Raw genomic sequence first — 17904 nt, forward strand, 5'->3', positions numbered from 1 at the left:
ATCATCACATAAAAAAAGGATCTCTTTTTTTTCTATTTTCACATGAAATTCCACCGTGCTGCACTACTGATTACTGTTCCATCAAGATGTGATTAGGGTATGTTTAAATTTTGTTCCGTAGATGATTACAGCGACGGAACAGAATGATTCTAGGATGGAATCGAACTAGTTTTACAACAAGTGTTCGAAGTATCCATTCATCTATCCGCCGCTGTTGTTTAGGTTATCTTCGCGGCCGACGGCATCAAATCTTTATTCCTTCCTTGCTTGGGTTGGGATGGGATGAGTTCGATCTTCTCGTCGAATTAAAAGTTGTAACTTGGCCAGTGACCGCGGGCGGACGGCGAGCCCTAGCTACCACCAGCTGGTGACCCCACACCACCGCCACCTCCATGACCGAAGCCTAGCCGGACATGTGTGTCAGGAGTCAGGACTGTCAGCCTCGTTTTTTCCCGCTTATATTTATAAGCAAAAATTAAACTTTTTAATTAAATTTAGAGCTAATTTTAGGTTTCTTATTAAAGTTAATTTTTTTAGCTTCTATTTTTATATCGCTAAGGATAGATATATATAATTTTATCCCAAATTATTTCGTTTGTATATATGCTGTTTGAATTTTTTTATAAAAACAAAATTTATACCACCTATATTTTCACCTATATTTATCATTATCAACGATGATATGAATTTTTAATTATAAATTTAGCGTGGTTGATAATATATGTATAAAATTTTTATTTACGAGTAAATATATCGTCCGGCTTTTTTTATATATAACACCAATCACCCCTGTCATGCCCTGTATCACCGCGTCTCCCACCGAGAAAAGGCGACCCGCGAGATCCACCACGCCTTCAAAAGCGAGGCGGAGGTAGAGGAGGCGTCGATGGAGCAGCAGAGGATGGTGATAGTGGGGGAGGAGCACTGCGACGGGGAGGAGAGGGAGCTGACGGTGAGGAAGACGACGCTGTTCTGCCCCGGGGACGGGCTGGAGGCGTACGACCACCGGACGGGGACGCTGGCGTTCAGGGTGGAGACGTACGGGCGGGGAGGGATGTGCGGGGGAGGGGCGGCGGCGGGGGACCTGGCGCTGCTCGGGCCGGCGGGGGAGGCCGTGCTGACCGTCCGCCGCCGCCGGCCCAGCCTGCACCACCGCTGGGACGGGTTCCTCGGGGACGGCGCCGCGTCGGGGCAGAAGCCGCTCTTCTCCGCCCGCCGCTCCTCCATCCTCGGCGTCGGCTCCGGCGCCGCCGCGGTGCTCGTCGACCTCCTCGCCCCCGGCGCGACCGGCGAGTTCCGCGTCGACGGGTCCTTCCCGAGGCGCTGCTGCCGTGTGGTGGCCGTCAAGGCCGCCGGCGGCGGCGATGAGGAGGAGGAGGTGGTGGCGGAGGTGCGGAGGAAGGTTGACGAGGACGCGCACGTGGTGATGGGGCGGGACGTGTTCGTGCTGTGGGTGCGCGCCGGGTTCGACGCGGCGTTCGCCATGGGGGTCGTGCTCGTGCTCGACCGGATCACCGGCGACGAGATCGACGGCGACCTCAGCGAGGACCTCGCCGTCGCCGGCTCGCCGCAGTAAGGCGCTTGCGGCGGATCACTGGGTCCACGCTTCCCTATGTGTAAAATATGTATTATCTCGCAAATTATTTTTGCAAGTTTTCTTCTCAAGTTTAGATACTTTTGCCTTGTGAATTGAGCTTGTAGCTTTGAGCGAATCGCAAGTTACTTCTAATTACGTTAGGCTTCAGCAGCAATAATCATATCTAATTACTTTGATTATTCTTCCCTGCTTTTCTGATTAGATGTGTCTCTTGGCATAATATAATAGTGATATAATTATAGTTTGGTGATCTACCTTAGCTTCATTTTGTAAATGTTTGCTTCGGCGTCAACAACGTGGAAACTAAAGGGTTCATGTGTGGCAGCGAAGTGAAGCTCTCTCTATCAGGCCAAGAAAATGGGTACTAGTAGTAACCTTTTCCTGTGGGTAGCAATATACTTCACATATAATCGATGTAATATCTCCTTCCCTTTCACTTCCAGAGCTGGATTGCTACAGTGGCAGCATCAACCTATCCCAACAAATAGGCAACCGAAATTCTCTGATGTTGAGCTGCATCTAGAAGAGTCCAGCAACGCATCTAGAGTTGATTAAAGCCTACACTACGGTCATGTTTGTTCATATATGGGCAGCGTTAGATGTTTTCAAAAATCAACCCATGTAACGGCTTACTTAGTTTCCAAAAATTTTTGGATGCGGGTTTTGACCGGATATCGAAAAAGTTTTTGGACACAAATAAAAAAACAAATTTCATAGCTCGAAAAACCATGAGACGAATCTTTCGAGCATAATTAATCTATCGTTAACACATATAGGTTACTTTAGCACTTAACTAAATATGGGCTAATTAGGCTCAAAACATTCGTCTCATGATTTCTCTGCTAACTCTGCTAACTGTGATTTTTTTAGAAAAATTTTAGAAACTAAACGAGGCCTAAGATCAACAAATCACAGCTCGTCATTTTCTAATGAAAAAGATATTGTAAGTCGACATAGGATACATGTACGGATACCAAACAAAAGAACAAAAACAAGAAGGATACGATGAGGTATAGTGTAGACACTTGTCATGGTGAAAAAGGCACACTTTTGCCCCTTAACTTGAGTACGAGTGTATGACACATTAGCAGACCATGTATTTTTCTCATTTTCTGGCAAAGAATAAAATTGCTGGACGCATCAAAATTTCCACATTTCACAGGGTTTGTCGTTCGCACATGTCATCTTATGGCCCATCTGTTCAATCTCAAACTATACAAGCTTCCGAATACTGGCATGTACATGCAAATGATTTCGGCGGCATGTCCGAAACTCCTGACGAGTCCACTGGTTATACTGATCTAAAGGGTCTGCCACAAGTCACAGGTTAGTGCAGTACCATACCACCGGCTTATGTCAACACTACTTGAAGTGGAAAAAATTGGGTATGTGTCCATCTTATGGCAAGAATCAATTTGGGTTCCAATTCTATGCTATGTGAGATCCTCTGCATAATAATAAGCCTATGAACCGCCACCACTGTTGATACCGAAGTAGATAGTCTTGCGACTGAAGGCATTCATAGCATAGTCGACTCGGATCTGACCAAGGTCTGTATTGAAGTGGACTCCATATCCAAATCCGACTCCGAATCCTGGTTTCCCCTGTCGAAGAGCTGGATTACCTGCCAATTTTATAATGAACAGTCACATGTGAACAAAGGTGTACAATCGAAAAGAAAGATACACACATAATCACAGAAGTAAACATATCTGGTGCGAGAACAAAGTTAAAACGCGAGACAACATAAGGATATCACGCCCCACGTTTCATGACTAGGGGTGATCATATCATCCTTCTGTGGATAGTCTAATATTAATCTCATTAGTTGATACTCTTGTCAAGTTTCATCAAGATTGCTTCAAAAAAAAAAAAGTTTCATCAAGATGGATTGGTCACAAGTACATCTTAACAACCCAGCTAAGAAATATTCTATAAATTAAACAGCAGAGATAGCTTGCTTATCACATACATCATAATATAGTAGCTGGTTGATGACTGCAAGTGAAATCCTCATTTACTTTATGGATTATACAGTTCATTTATTGGAGAAGGCTTTTAAAAACACTAATTGAGTATGTTAACCTCATTTTCTTTAGTGCATAGGAATACAGAGGAAGTGAAGCACTTACCAGGGACATGACGAGCAGATCCTAAGTCACTGCCACAGTCCATGAAAATAGAACCCTCTAGATGTTTTGCCTTCACAAGAACATATATTTCAACATTTATGTTTAATCTAAGTGAATAAGATTACATAGCACATAGCTACTACAGATATTAGACCCTCGCACTACTCATCACAAGAATAGGCACAATATGAAGCTGCATTATTTTTCAGTTGAGTAAACTTCAAAACAACTTCAGGGAAAATTTTAAGCAACAACACTAGCTTACACTGAATTACCAGAAATGATATCCATATCTACTAGAAGTCTAGAACCCTCAGATGTTACTTCCCTCTGGCTATAGTTTCGTTGCTGCTTACTATTCCTAGTTTTTAGTATAGTTTCTTTTGGTTCGTGTGGCTCAGCTTTGGTATCATCTCTAGCCAACCCTACCCAGACTTGCTTCGTACTAAAGGCTGTTGGTGTCATTGTATTGTTTTAGAATTTGGTTCCTGGCTTAAATATATCAAGGATAAATGTTACACCACTTTAACATCAAGCAGAGCCTTAAATTATAAATCAAAAGTTTCTATTGAATGCAATACCAAGTTGTAGTTAAGAACTGAAATAGTGTTTTATACGTACCAAAGGAACAGTATATTCACAGTTAGCAACTAGGCACAATCTTCCTGCACCAACTGCACCCTCACCATAACCCCGTACACTACCAAGTCCGCCTATTGCAAATGCTTGGTATGGTGCCATATCCCCCACAATGGAACCACCTGTCAAGCTGTGAGATAGGAAAGGATTAATAACTTCGACAGAAGAGTTTGGTGCTTTGCTGGAGAATAGTAGTTGCATCCATTACCTAGTAACCAAAAATGTTGGCCCCAGTTTAATTCCTTTCGAAACTGCACATTTTACTCTGTTGAAGGTCAGAGATTTCGGTACAAGTGGCAATCCTTGTTCCATTTGGAAGTTAACCTGTCAATAAGATCAGTATTTCGTAAGGTAGATCCTACAGTGCAGATGTTAAATTATAGTATTAAACACAAACATACTTTTAAGAAGCTATTATCATTAACATCTGCATAACCAGACTCTTGCTTCAAAATAATCATGTTATCATGGAGGTTACCACTGCATGATAAATAAAAATAAAAATCAATTATAAGCACTTTCAATATATTGAAGTTCATGAATTGTAAAATCTTTACCACCTGCATGTTAGAGGAAAGCCATCATGGTCCCTAGCTATGGAGCGTCCCTCATTATTAACAGGCCGGATATGCTGGACACAAATGGCAACAGATATGATCATATGAACTTGGAGAAAAAAATACAAAAATACAAAATACAAAAACTGGATTTGAGTAGATGTCCACCTCAAATTTAACACTAGTGCCGGATGTCCAGTTTGATGTTGCTGGTTCATTAAGCTCAACACCAAGCGACAATCTACTAAGATTTACCCCTCTGCTCCCTGATCGTGTGAAGTTGTCAGCCGGAAACCCATGCACCGCTATTTCTGGTGTCATCGTGTGCTGATTGCTCAAACCATGGCAAGTAAGAACAAATGTGAACAGAAAATTCAACTAATACAACCGATCCATCTTCTATATGCAAAACATAAGTAACCCTTTTGTGTGCAAAACATTAGTAATAACTCAGAAGTGCATCGACAATACAACTTTACATGGGCTTCCTAGGTAAAAATAACATTGACTACTAGACCATGAAACAACAACTAGCATTCTCTATAAAAATACAATTAGGTGCGACCTGTTTCTATGATTCTTCTCGGTATCCTATCAATGCCCATGACCCACTCAACTTTTTGAAAACTAAACTTTTGTAACAGAAGTGATGTCACAAATTCAAGCTTCAGTCCATAATATGAGCACATATAAAGATACTATTTTCACTGATTGGTATGAAATCATGGCAAATACTGAGCATGTCATGCAACGGTTCAGTATGAAAATTTACACCGCACTTTTGCTATGCTACTTTAGCATTTCTGTTAAATTTCAGAGAAGAAATTTACACGGTATACATTGAACACAAAGCCAACCTGAATGACAAATGATTGTTGTGATAGCCATTCAGGCCTCGGTCGTCTAAAGGCGATGACAGCATTGGATTCATTGATACCCTTATCCAATATGACATCTAACTTCTCGCTCCTGCCGAATAGGCTTGGATGTTTGAGGGAGATCCTGTAGACAAAAAATCAAGATCAAAACACAATGTTACAAAATGAAGAAATAATGGAAAGACATAAACAATGATTGACATGTGCTACACAAGTCAGAAGGCCCAAAGGTCATGCAAAATTCTGGGCGCTTTAGCACTAATCTGCTACGGAAACACAATTATGCGCGAGCAAGCATGGACAGATGTGTGACAAACACACCAAAGCGCACGCACAGACACAAGCAGAGTAGCATATGAACAGAACCTGTCTGCATGCGCAGAGTCTGGAACACGTTCGGAATGAAATCTACAAACGAAATGAAAACCGACATGCGTACCTCCCAACGATCTGCGAGAAGGTGGCGCCAGAGTTCCTGAAACAACCCAACAAGACAACACAATGCACACACGTCAGGATCCAAACAGACGGCATACACACGTCGCGAAGAGGCAAAAGGCCGAGCACCTCATGGGCGGCAGCAGCAGCGCCTCGCACAGCATGTGGGTGAGGTCGACGTGCACATCGACCTTGGCTGCGTCATTTCCACAAACACGTGAGCCACGCCAGCCGCCACTACTCCCCCCCGCGACAGAAAGAACCGCAGCACCAGACCAAGGACGAGAGACCGAGAGGAAAAAGGGGCAACTGGCTTACCTTTCCCTGCATTGACGCTCTGCTGAGCTCCCATGGCGGCGGGGAGGCGCACCTCATGCGAGCTCGGGGCCGGGACGGCGCTGCGAGGGGAGGGGGGTGGGGTGGGGTGGGGGATTTTGAGCGGGAGGGGGACTGGGCTCTGGTGCTTTGCGTGGAGCGAGGGGAGGGAGAGATCCGAGATGGCAGCGGGATTGCTTCGGTCGGGCTACTACCAGGGCGGTGTGCGTGCCGACCTGGATTGGATACAGTTGGACTCGGCCTCCTTGGGCTGTTCTCACGAATATATCCATTTGCTCCCAGCAATTATCGTTTTTATCTTAAAAAATAATCCCTCTAAATTATATTATAAGATATTATTTTTTTCAAACTCAAGATTTGTTTAGTTTGACCAGAATTGTATAAAATAATTTATAGCGATATTTTTAACATCAAATAAATATAGTATCACAGTATACAACGGTCTATTTACTAAAACTAAATTAGTGCTGAAAATGTTGTTTATTTTTCTATAAATTTATTAAAGTTTGATTTTATAAAAAGTTAAAGCATCTTATAATATGAAATAGATGGAACACCTCTTAATTTCAAAATCCGAGTATAAAGGTTGTTTGGCTCTTAAAATCATTTAATTACACCCTATTTGCCCCATATAAACGTGGTTTTGCTAATATAATGTGCACGTAACATCCATTTAGGACACGATGTTTTTAAAAGTTGTTATCGCAAGTTACATGTCAATGTTTGGTTCACTTCCTTATCCTCTTTATCTATCCTCTCACTCTTGGTCTCTAGTAACCTTCGTTCCTCTCATCTTCCTTATTGCTAACATAAGGTACTCGCCAAACTTCGATACCATCGTATTTATGGACGCCACCATGGTCACTTGACCTAAATCGATGCCAACTTTGGGACAAGCTGCTAGTGACAAACCGACAAGCAAGCTAGCGACAAATGCGGACCAAGGAGGAAGACACAGAAGTGGTTTCACCCGATAAACACATCAACTAACTCCATGGTCTTCGCCATTACAGTACCTCATTAACAAAGAGTCTCTTTGTTTTACGCTTCACATCAATTATGCCCTAACCCATGAGCTTAGCCGCAAAGGTGACCGTCTTATGCTGCACCAAGAAATAGATGGGTTACATGTACGCTAGGTGCGTCTAACAAATTTCCCAGAGAAACATTCAATTACCTGGATCTTCGTGAGTTAATTCATTTTTATATTATTTGTTTAATTTTGGGCATTTGTTTTGAAAATTTTATTTTTCTAGGTAGGATGCCATGTGCGTGCCGCATAGACAAAAATACTCTATACGTACCAAAATGGTGTAAATTAAGTGGTTTTAAAAGTTAGGATGGGCTTTATACCAAAGTTTGGAGTTCACGACGTATTTTTAGATGGGGTGGGGGGAGGGGGCCATGGGCATTGATATGGACTTATCTCTTGCAAAAAAATGTGAAAACTATTTGGACTTTGGAGAAAGATTCCTGTAGAAAATTATTGAGCAAATTTGAGTATGATTTATTGTCGTAGATCTTTGTAGCAAAGAAATGCTCCTATAAAATTCTTTTTGAGTAGTTTATTTATGTTTATGATTTCAAAGTCACCAACCATATGATATCATCAGTATGCTGCCATTATCTATTGTTATAAGTTTAATTCTAATTATGTCTTTGGTTGTTAAACCAATGGCTGATGTAGAAAATGTATTGGTTTGCCAAAAGTGGTTTTCGAGTGATTGTATTACCTAAATGTAATCATCTGAGATCAATAAAAACTTCCTTTTATCGAAAAAATGAAAGGTCTGTTGAACATGACAGTTCTAGTGATGGATAATAAGCGTATCCAGATAGTGTAGATAATGTGTTGCTTACTTGGTGCGTTGTTGCCATACAATGTATAGACCATTCATTAACAGAGGACGAGCCAAAAATTGCCTCACCATGCACACCACATGTAGACTCGTCTTCTTGGTAAATTGGCACAACGTCATTATCCGCTAATGTGCCTAATTATCTACGAAGACCACACATTTACTTATAGCACCAGTGGCAGAGTAATACAACGTTCTCTTCACTTATTTCCTAACTCATACGATCATGTTTATGCTTCTTGTATCGCTAAATGACATAACTTATTTAACAAACTATAGTTGCTTTACAAATCGTATTAATATATTTTAAGTTTTTAGCTAAATAATTAACTAGTCATATATTAGTTCACCATTACTATATTTTCTGTGTTAAGGGAAAAGTCCTCACCTTCTTCCCAAACACATCTCCATAACTTTCAAGCCATAGTTGCCTCGGGTTGTTAGGCCTTGAATATATCTTTGGTTGTGACTAATCTTTATATTTTTCTTTTGAGCATCCAGCTTATCAAGAAAGACACTTATACACGTAAAAATGACACAAATTTTTGTGCTAAATAAGGAATATCATAAGCCCAAAAACCAAAAAAAAAACATATATACTTATAAGTTTTTATAAAAATCTAGGTTGTCTATTAAATACGTGTTTGGTTGAGCAGGTTTTATCGTGTAGCTGTTAAGTAGCGCAACCAAACGCAGGAAAACTAATGTGCGAGCGGTCGATATTAACTATGGATTTCCAACACACGTGAAACGGTACTCATACATACCATCAACTTAGGATGATTCCTCGCACCCGAGAGTATCACACTATGAGAAAAGAAACTCATAACCCATCAATATAATTTTTCAATCCAAAATCACCCCTTCCGTCCAGAGAATAAAATATCTTCTGTATCGATACATTTGTCTATACAAATTTTTTTACGTAATATCAAATTTAAAAATCTAGGAGAATAAACAGGCGACATAACGCAACGAGAACCAGCTGCATTGTTCATGATCCGACCGCACCGATTACTCTCCGTGGAAAAGAACTTGACCGAACTGCACCGACTACCGACATGCCGAACACAACCCAACGCCACTAGTGACTCGCCGCCTGGTTTTGGAGCTTCCAACGCGAGAGGGAGAGGGAAAAAAAAAAGAGAAGAAAATCCACCTCGGTATCAAAATCCCGTCTCCCTCCCCGCGCCGCCCTCCCCCCCTCCCCCTCCTCCTCCTCGTCGTCGTCCTCCTCCTCCTCGATTCGAGGGGCGGTGCCGCCGCCACCGCCGCCGCAGTTCCAGCCTCCGCGCGCCGGGCGCAAACGAACCCGAGAGCTCGCGTCTGGGGATCGGCCTGATTACGCGCCACGGTGGCCAATCCTACGCGGCGCGCGCTGGTGGGCGATGCGATCGGATGAGGTGTTGGCGACGGCGGCGGCGCTGCGTGGAGAGGAGGAGGAGGAGGAGGGCCTCGAGCTACCCCGCGGCGGCCTTTCCGCCGCCGCCTCCGCGCCTTGGAGCCGGTGATGGCGCCCGCCGTGCAGCCGCCGTCCCCGCCCCCTCCGCGGCGCCCCCGCACGGGCCCTCCCCCCGGGCTGAAGAATCTCGGCAACACCTGCTACCTCAACAGCGTGCTACAGTGCCTCGCGTCGACCCCTCCCCTCGCTACCTTCTGCCTGTCCTTCCGACACTCCAATCTATGTACGAAACCCTAGCTCTTAACTTTCTCCTGTTCCAATTGTATCCAGGCAATTCGCCAGGAAGCTAATTTGTTTGATTATGGCGCCAGGAAGCTAATTTGTTTGATTATGGCGCCAGGAAGCTAATTTGTTTGATTATGGCAGGCAAGAAGGTGTTCCCGAACAAGGACAAGGAGTGTGTGTTCTGTGTGGTCGAACGGCAGATCTGGCGGCTGCTTCGAGCGGAAGCAGCCGCGATAGACTCTCCAGGGAAGGTCATACGCTGCTTGCCGCTCTTTGCTGAGCACTTCCGGTGGGGGCGCCAGGAGGATGCGCACGAGTTCCTGCGTTATGTTATCGACGCTTGTCACACCGCTGGTCTACGCATACGCAAGCGGCTCCCTGTGTCAAACGCCAATGAGGATGCTACCGAGGAGGAGGGCCGGGTGCAAGGGCCATGTACAGTGATGAAGGAGACATTTGGTGGTGCACTACTCAGCCAAGTGAAGTGCCTCACTTGCAAGGGAGAGTCAAACAAGACCGATGAGATAATGGATATCAGCCTTGACCTGCCCGGAAGCAATTCTGTTGCTGATGCGCTTGCCCGTTTTTTTCAGCCTGAGATATTGGAGGGTGCAAACAAGTATAGCTGTGAAAGGTATGTTTTTATGTGCTAGTTTGTTTCTGATAAATCGTCTGAGTGGTGTTATAAGGCTTCTAGGAAGTAGGGATGTGAGCGTGACGTCTAGCTCATAGTCGCACTACGCAGCATGCTGGAGGCAGGATGGCGCCTAGCTCTTAGTTGGACTACGCAGCTGCTTATTGCTATGTAGTGGAGAATGACACGTAGTCTCTAGGCAGGCTATGCAGTCACCTTTTTAAATTACATTCTGGAGTATTTATAGCTTAATTAGGACTTGTTTGTGATGAAGGATCTAGATTGGAAAATAATTATCCGATTCCAATAAGAATATTTTTTATTTAGTTGCCTGAAAAATCACAATGATCTTTTGTTACATAAATCTCAAGGTATTTTGTTAAGTAAAATTCAAGTGTATTATGGATAATTTGTAAAAAAAAAAGTATGGTTGAATGCCTAGGTTTTCGAATGAAATCTCCAGGGTTTAAAATATGGTAGGAATCTTTTCGCTTTCCACTTGTTTGGAATGCTAAACCCTGGCCAGAAAAATTAAGCCTACTATTACCTTTTTGATCTAGTTTTCTGCTCAAACTTCCTATAAGACTTATTATCAGGGAATGGTTGATCTAGTGATTGTGCGCACGACTAATCTTCTGATGAAGGCTTTATCATTCCGTAGATATACCAAAACCTTTTGTTCCCAAGGAAACTCGAAAACCTTGGCCCAATTAGCTTACCTATATGGGTAGGGGCTCGTCCCATAATTTATAATAAAATTTAAAGTATCATAAAAAATACTGAGCAACCATTATGCATTCTTCAAAGCGTACACTCGCTTTTCACAAAAGGACACGTAATATATAACATATTTAACCTTGCCCATTGAAGTATTTCTTGGATGGGCCAGTTTATGCTTATATAGGAATGCAAGCCTGCCAGTTGCCAACCATACCTGTAGGCCATAGGGGATGAAAGTAAGCTTGATTTTTATTTACCGGAAAGAAGGTAAATGTGAAATCAATGTATGAACTTGTTAAATATTAACTGTACTATTTGTTTTCCTATTAATAGTTTTTGAGTTTGAACTTGGGTTCATGTAATATTTTTATGTGTTCCAAATATGCCCTAAATTGTTTAAGGCGAATTTTGTATCACAGATGCAAGAAGCTCACCTCTGCACGAAAGCAAATGTTTGTACTCAGGGCACCTAAGGTGCTTGTCATACAACTCAAGGTTATCTGTCTTCATTCCTGATATTTTTATTCTATAAAAAACTTACTATTGGTTAGAGGTGTTGCTGATTGTCTTTGTTTCCATTCTGGTTTACTGCCACTAGAGGTTTGAGGGAATACATGGCGGAAAGATCAACAGGAACATTGAATTCAAGGAGTCTCTCTTTCTTTCTGACTTCATGTATAAAAAAAATCAGGTACAGCATAACCCCTTGATTGTTACATTAGTATTTGTTGCTTGTTCTACATGTAGGTAACAATGTCAAATTAGTCATGGAAACGAATGTCAATTGTAGCAGATTATTAATCAAGTGGTGACCATTGTTGCTGTTTGATGAAGTTTGTCTGTGCTACATTTTTGTATATATATGCTACAGCATTAAGTCATAAATCTTTAGTTAAGTATAAACAAGACGTTTAAAACCGCCAAGACTTAAGCCCTTTACATCTCGGGTTACTATGTCATGGTAAACAAGACATCTAAAACAGACACAAACAAGACGTCTAAAACCGCCAACACTTAAGCATTTTACATCTCGGCTTACTATATTATTGTAAACAAGACGTCTAAAACTGCCAAAACTTAATCATTTTACATCTCGGCTTACTATATTATAGTAAACTAAGTAGATAAGTAATGCTATGATTATGATGAATTGCCAAGCTATCTTTCTGTCGTTGAGCTTAGGTTGACCCCAACCAGAATCCCTTATACAAAGGACAACTCTGAACAATGTCCATATCCTGAAAACGCAAAGTGGCTGCTTGCTGTATTAAACCAAGCCCACAGTAGAAGTAGAGCTAAGCCCTGAAGCTGATTGAAAACTAGCCGACCAGATTGGCCTATTTGGTCAGGCCACCTCCTGAAATCGTGCCGCTTCTTGAAGGAGTCGCAGCTGCTGCCACCACCTATGCCGAAGGTGAGGACAAGCCAACAATGACACCGAAGCCATCCCCAGGTTCATAGGGGAAGCCCACATGGGAGCGGCCTCTGCCCATGCAGATCTGGCCACTGCCTTGCCTTGGATGATGGTGTGGCGCCTTAGGAGGCAACAGGAGGTTGGTCGTGAGGCGACGCTGCCTTTGGCTGCTGCCAGTGGCCCCTCGTGCGCCGCTTGAAGACGTGCTGCTGCGGACGCAAGGAAAATTGCTGATGATGCAATATGTGTCAGCCCTTGATCCCTTAACGTTGTCAGCAATGGTGATTTTGCTGGTCGACAGAGGAAGCAAGGGAGGTCCTTTTTGTGAAATCAGGACCGGCGCATGGATAGGTGATGGTGACGATACGACAGTCCTAGCTGCTATTGGCACCGCACCAAGGATTCCAACTACATGCTTGATCTTACTTGGCGTGCCACCTTCAACCACCCACTTCTCCACGCACGCTAAGTGAAAATTAATGCTCTCACACAGTTGCTGGACAAGAGCCACTCGAGAATCATGTCCAGCTTGGCGCTGAGAGAGTTGATGGCTGCCTTATCTGCAGGTGTGAACATCAGCATGGTGCCAGTGGAAGACGGCCTTGATACAAAATGTTATGTGCAAGGTTTCATTGGGATAAACACCACTGGGAAGATAGCTGGGCTGTGTTGGCTTAGATGGGATGAGGAGAGATTATAGATTGGGGAGAACTTGGGGGAGACTAATTTTGATTATTCATTGCTTACCGGGATAGAGATACAATCCATCCTTATATAGATGGTGAGACTTAACCCCTAAATAACTAGCCTTCTCTAATCTTATCTCCTAACCCGCCACTACAGTACCACGGATACTGTTCACCCGCCAGGAGTTGGCTTCATGGTCATCGGCCTGTCGGCCCAATGCCCATGACACTTATAGTGATCGTTTGTGTGGTATGACCTTAGAAGAACTTCATAAAGTTTCAAAGGTGGACTGTCTGGATTTCTGGAGTATGACATGTCATTTCAGGATTTTTCTTCACTTCGAATTCACATTCATCTGTATTTCATTGGTTGTATTTAACAGTTCAGCTACTATTTCATATCAAGAATCAAGTCAATTTATTTCAACTGTATCGCTTTTCATGGATCTGCAGGATTCACTGCCAGTATATAATCTTTTTGGCAGTATTGTTCACTCAGGGTTCTCTCCAGATTCTGGTCACTACTATGCGTATGTTAAGGTAATAGGCTTTTCCCAGTACTTTAAAGTCTTCAATTATTTTGCCCTGACATCCAAGTAATGAGTGTTCACTCTGCTCAGGATGCTATCGGTCGCTGGTATTGCTGTAATGATTCCCATATCTCCCCCTCAAGCTCTCAGGATGTTCTGTCGGAGAAGGTCTATATCCTATTTTATATTCTGATGAGTACCAAAACTCAAAAGCCTAGTACAAATGGTTACTGTTCTAGTGCAGCTAAATCTTCCAACATCAATGGAAATGGCATATCAAATTGCACATCTAATGAGCCCTTGAAGATACCACTAATAAAACAGAATGGATTATGTTCTACTAAAGGTATTGTGCCGCCACTACCCCTGAAGAATGGCAAGATCGCACCAGGTCTGCATCTCAAGCCAATCCACTTGAAGAATAATGGAGCAGAGAAAGTTACATCAAATGGCAAGGCAAACATCATTCCGGGAAATAAGCTAGAAATTAACGAGGGTTTAACACTGCCAGCAGTGAATGGCCGTGAGTCTGGAAAATCTACAGACCCCAGTAAAATGAATGTTAGTGTTAGTATTTCTTGCAATAAGACAGATGTTAATTCACAGAGAATGTTACACAATGCGAATGGAAATGGAAATCCAATTCACTTGAATGATCTTCAGGAGACCACTGCTGCCAAGGCTTCATTTGCTGAGCAATATTCTGAGAAGTCATCTATTGCCAGTTTGGGGGATTCTAAAAGTTCTGTTGCATGCCATGAAGTGTCTGCAAATGTAGTAAAGGATGTGGTGTCTCCGGGTAAGGACAGTGCTCCCTTGAAGCACCGTCTTGATGAAGGGAAGTTTAAGGAAATGTAAGTCTCTAATGGACAGTAACTATTTTGCTTTTGTTATTTGTAGCTATTCCCATGAAGCACGTATTCCATTCAGTGCTTTCTTTTTCTGTGGCAGCTTCAGACTTTTCTTTTTACGGAATAGCAGTTTCAGATATTATACAGCTTCCATATTGAAGCACTTACTTATTTTGATTAGCTTCTTCTAACAATACCACCACATCATGTAAAATACTTTATGAAGTTATAATAACAAATTTCGTGCTACAACTACCATGCAGATATTTCCCTTTAAAATATATTCACTGCAGTTTGTAATGTATATGTTGTAAAATCTGCTTGGTTGCTTTAAAATGGATAATTGGCAAATTCTGCAAACTAGCCCTGCTGTATTATTTGCCCATTGGGGGAATATGTAGTGGAAACCATCTATTAGGTGGAAATGTGGGGAATCACTCCACAAAACATGTGTGCAAGTTTTTTCAAATTTTCCGAAAAATATCATGTGTATGGGAGGTGATCTTATGCAACCACGTATACTTTCAAGACCAAACATGATTTTTTTGGGGAGGGGGGAAGTGGTTCACATGATTGTCATACTTTTTTAAATTGGAAACTAACTATGTTTTTATTATCTATTAAAAACAGGCTTGCTGCGTCAGCATCTTCTGAGCTTCGCTCCTCTGGTTGGGTGGATGACGTCTCTAATTTCATGCGGTCTGCAAAGAGGCGTTGTGTGCAAAATACAGCCATGAATCAAGACAGCGATACAATAAGGTGTGGTATGCTTTGATCTGATGTTTTTGTGCAACTATTTTTCTTATTATTTTTCTTGTAAGATATCTCTATGTGGACAAGCTCTTATGCCTCTATACTTTGGTTGTTTTGCTTTATTGTCTGGAAATGTTTCCTCCATGTCTTGCCCAAATTAAAACCTTGATCCATAACTATTGCCTTGTTAGGATTTTTGGTGTTTCATGGCTGCAACATCAGTATTAGTTTTAGTATATAAAAATAGCTAAACTTGATTGCATGATACTTGCTTCTGAATGTTCTGTAGTTGCATTTAGCTCCTTTATTATTTTGTTTAATTCAAGATATTAATAATTATATATGGTTTTAGATTTTTCTGTAATATTATTCATATTCTCAATGCCTGCCAATGAGAGAAGGATATCGGAACTGCTGATTGCATTAATTTTTGTTGGCTTGCAACTTTATAGTTCATAAGCTAACACAACATGTGCATTTCTCTCGTGTGATTGCTTATGCGAACCACACATCTGGATGGCTTGTTTACACATTCAATGGTTCTAATATTTATGTATTTCTCTCTTTTATTGGCAATGCAGAAAGGAGCTAATAAGCGAATCTGGAAGAATATTTAGGTCAAAAGTTCCAGAGTCGTTGAGGGAACATCTCATTCAAGCCCTGCGGTCGTACTACCAGGACAAATTTTCACCGGGATAATAAATTTTGTGCGGAGATTCATACAAAACTTAAAAATGTATCTGTAGCCATTTTGTAGAAAGACAATCTTATGGTGGATGTATGTTCCATGTGGTCTGTTTGCTCTGGTAATTACCCCCTTTTTTTCTTCTTTCTTTATTTACCATACTGCTCTTCGTTGCTAACTTATCTTGTGCTTGGCGGTTCAGGTTCAATGGAAATCCTGTTGGTCAACTACCAGCTCCTTGTGCGGCTTAATTTCTGAGGCATTTTTTGTTAATCCAAGATGAGGTTGAGACGTAGAGTGGCCAGACATGTAAAATATCGTCTTCTTTTTTGCTGTTGCTCCAGATTCTATAGGATTAAACACCACCAGCGAGCCTCATTCCTTGACTTCTGTCTAGAATGTAGATGATTCCCCCATCCTCTTTCTGTACAATTATAGTTCGCAGATTAGGACATGGGTTTATGGGGTTTTTGACCTTTTACTGAAGAAAACCTGTAGATGTTTCGACCGGTACTAGATTTGCTCAAAAATTGGGTCAATTATACATAATTGGTAAATTTCTGAATATAAATTATCCAAAAGCAACCTGTCTGGGCAATTAGACAGAGGGCCTTCCAAACAGCACTAGATGCCATTGATCGAACAAAGTGTTTTTTTTACTATGTGCTCGTTTAGTTTTGAACTTGTTATTAGTTGTTACAGGACATTCCAGAATTTTTTTTATTTTTTAAACCTTTTTAAGAAATAATTTTATTACTAAACCTCCCGGGAAAATATTTTTAAAACTGAAGCTTTTGGTCACGCCAGTGCTGGTAGCATGGTAAGACAATGTTGTCATGCCGTCTTTTTGGGCATAGTGTGGCAGTCTTGTCACGCCATTGGCAATAGCATGACAAGGCAATGCTGACAATAGCGTGGCAAGTCGTTTGGCCACGCCAATGTTGGTGGCGTGACCAAAAGGCTTATGGGGTGCAGATATTTTTCTCGGAGGTTTAGTAATAAAATTATTTTTTAAAAAGGTTTAAAAATAAGAAAATCGATATTCCATCCCAATGCCATTGCTTTGATTTCACTGTCTTGTTTCATAATGTAAGTACATAGCTAAAAAGTTTTACAATATGAATCGAAACAGAGACAATATGAATTGAAACAGACACAGTACTTACTATATCCATTTGAATAAATTGATGTTGGTTGATGCCTGAAAGATAAGAGAGCATCGCTTATGAAAAGGGTAGTGGAACAAGAAAAAGCAAAATGTAAAAAGGGGAGCTTTATGTTTGTTTGTCGCTTCTCTCCGAATTATTCGCTGCTGCATCATTTTCGAATCAACGGCTGTAAGCTACCGAAGCACACTGAAAACCCTTAAAATCGGATATCCGTCCCCATCATCCATTGAATCCCAAAAACAAACGTTTGCATGCGTTGTATCAATTGACGATTGTTCGCCATCAAAACAGCTAGGAGTACATAAATTGCAGCTTGCCCTCCTCAAAAGGAAACAGAAT

General features: G+C 41.8%; 3 protein-coding genes across 4 annotated transcripts; 2 read left to right on the forward strand and 1 right to left on the reverse strand.

Moving 5' to 3' along the window:
* The first annotated feature begins 816 nt into the window (after window positions 1-816).
* On the forward strand, window positions 817-1759 carry LOC102719301 (protein LURP-one-related 5-like). The gene has a single exon (XM_040524439.1). The coding sequence runs from the start codon at window positions 887-889 to the stop codon at window positions 1574-1576; it is 690 nt and encodes a 229-aa protein (XP_040380373.1). The 5' UTR covers window positions 817-886; the 3' UTR covers window positions 1577-1759.
* Window positions 1760-2725: 966 nt separating this feature from the next.
* On the reverse strand, window positions 2726-6640 carry LOC102700431 (outer envelope protein 39, chloroplastic). Its single transcript, XM_006654564.2, has 11 exons — window positions 6560-6640; window positions 6371-6437; window positions 6243-6278; window positions 5783-5927; window positions 5094-5252; window positions 4929-4999; window positions 4770-4848; window positions 4577-4692; window positions 4351-4498; window positions 3730-3799; window positions 2726-3221 (listed from the first exon to the last, which is right to left on the reverse strand). The coding sequence occupies exons 1-11, from the start codon at window positions 6591-6593 to the stop codon at window positions 3061-3063; spliced, it is 1086 nt and encodes a 361-aa protein (XP_006654627.1). The 5' UTR covers window positions 6594-6640; the 3' UTR covers window positions 2726-3060.
* Window positions 6641-9672: 3032 nt separating this feature from the next.
* LOC102700711 (ubiquitin carboxyl-terminal hydrolase 25) lies at window positions 9673-16783 on the forward strand. Of its 2 annotated transcripts, XR_005811897.1 has the most exons (9): window positions 9673-10121; window positions 10265-10757; window positions 11897-11972; window positions 12076-12168; window positions 14031-14117; window positions 14198-14961; window positions 15589-15717; window positions 16293-16517; window positions 16599-16783. XR_005811897.1 is itself a non-coding variant. In XM_040524456.1 (8 exons), the coding sequence occupies exons 1-8, from the start codon at window positions 9947-9949 to the stop codon at window positions 16408-16410; spliced, it is 1935 nt and encodes a 644-aa protein (XP_040380390.1). In that variant the 5' UTR covers window positions 9673-9946; the 3' UTR covers window positions 16411-16521. The 2 variants fall into 2 exon arrangements, 1 of the variants encoding a protein (XP_040380390.1); XM_040524456.1 differs by lacking the exon at window positions 16599-16783 and having other exon boundaries at window positions 16293-16521.
* Window positions 16784-17904: the final 1121 nt, after the last annotated feature.

Source organism: Oryza brachyantha, chromosome 5 (assembly GCF_000231095.2).
Source record: "Oryza brachyantha chromosome 5, ObraRS2, whole genome shotgun sequence".
Taxonomy (NCBI): domain Eukaryota; kingdom Viridiplantae; phylum Streptophyta; class Magnoliopsida; order Poales; family Poaceae; genus Oryza; species Oryza brachyantha.

Bases quoted from the DNA above. Each gene is read 5' to 3' on its own strand.
- LOC102719301 (XM_040524439.1), top strand. From the start codon at position 887: ATGGAGCAGCAGAGGATGGTGATAGTGGGGGAGGAGCACTGCGACGGG.
- LOC102700431 (XM_006654564.2), bottom strand. From the start codon at position 6,593: ATGGGAGCTCAGCAGAGCGTCAATGCAGGGAAAG. The intron at 5,928-6,242 runs GTACGCATGTCG...TTTTGTCTACAG, and splicing joins TTCTCGCAGATCGTTGGGAG to GATCTCCCTCAAACATCCAA. The intron at 5,253-5,782 runs GTTGGCTTTGTG...TTGAGCAATCAG, and splicing joins AACAATCATTTGTCATTCAG to CACACGATGACACCAGAAAT.
- LOC102700711 (XM_040524456.1), top strand. From the start codon at position 9,947: ATGGCGCCCGCCGTGCAGCCGCCGTCCCCGCCCCCTCCGCGGCGCCCC. The intron at 10,122-10,264 runs GTACGAAACCCT...TGATTATGGCAG, and splicing joins CTTCCGACACTCCAATCTAT to GCAAGAAGGTGTTCCCGAAC. The intron at 14,118-14,197 runs GTAATAGGCTTT...CACTCTGCTCAG, and splicing joins ACTACTATGCGTATGTTAAG to GATGCTATCGGTCGCTGGTA.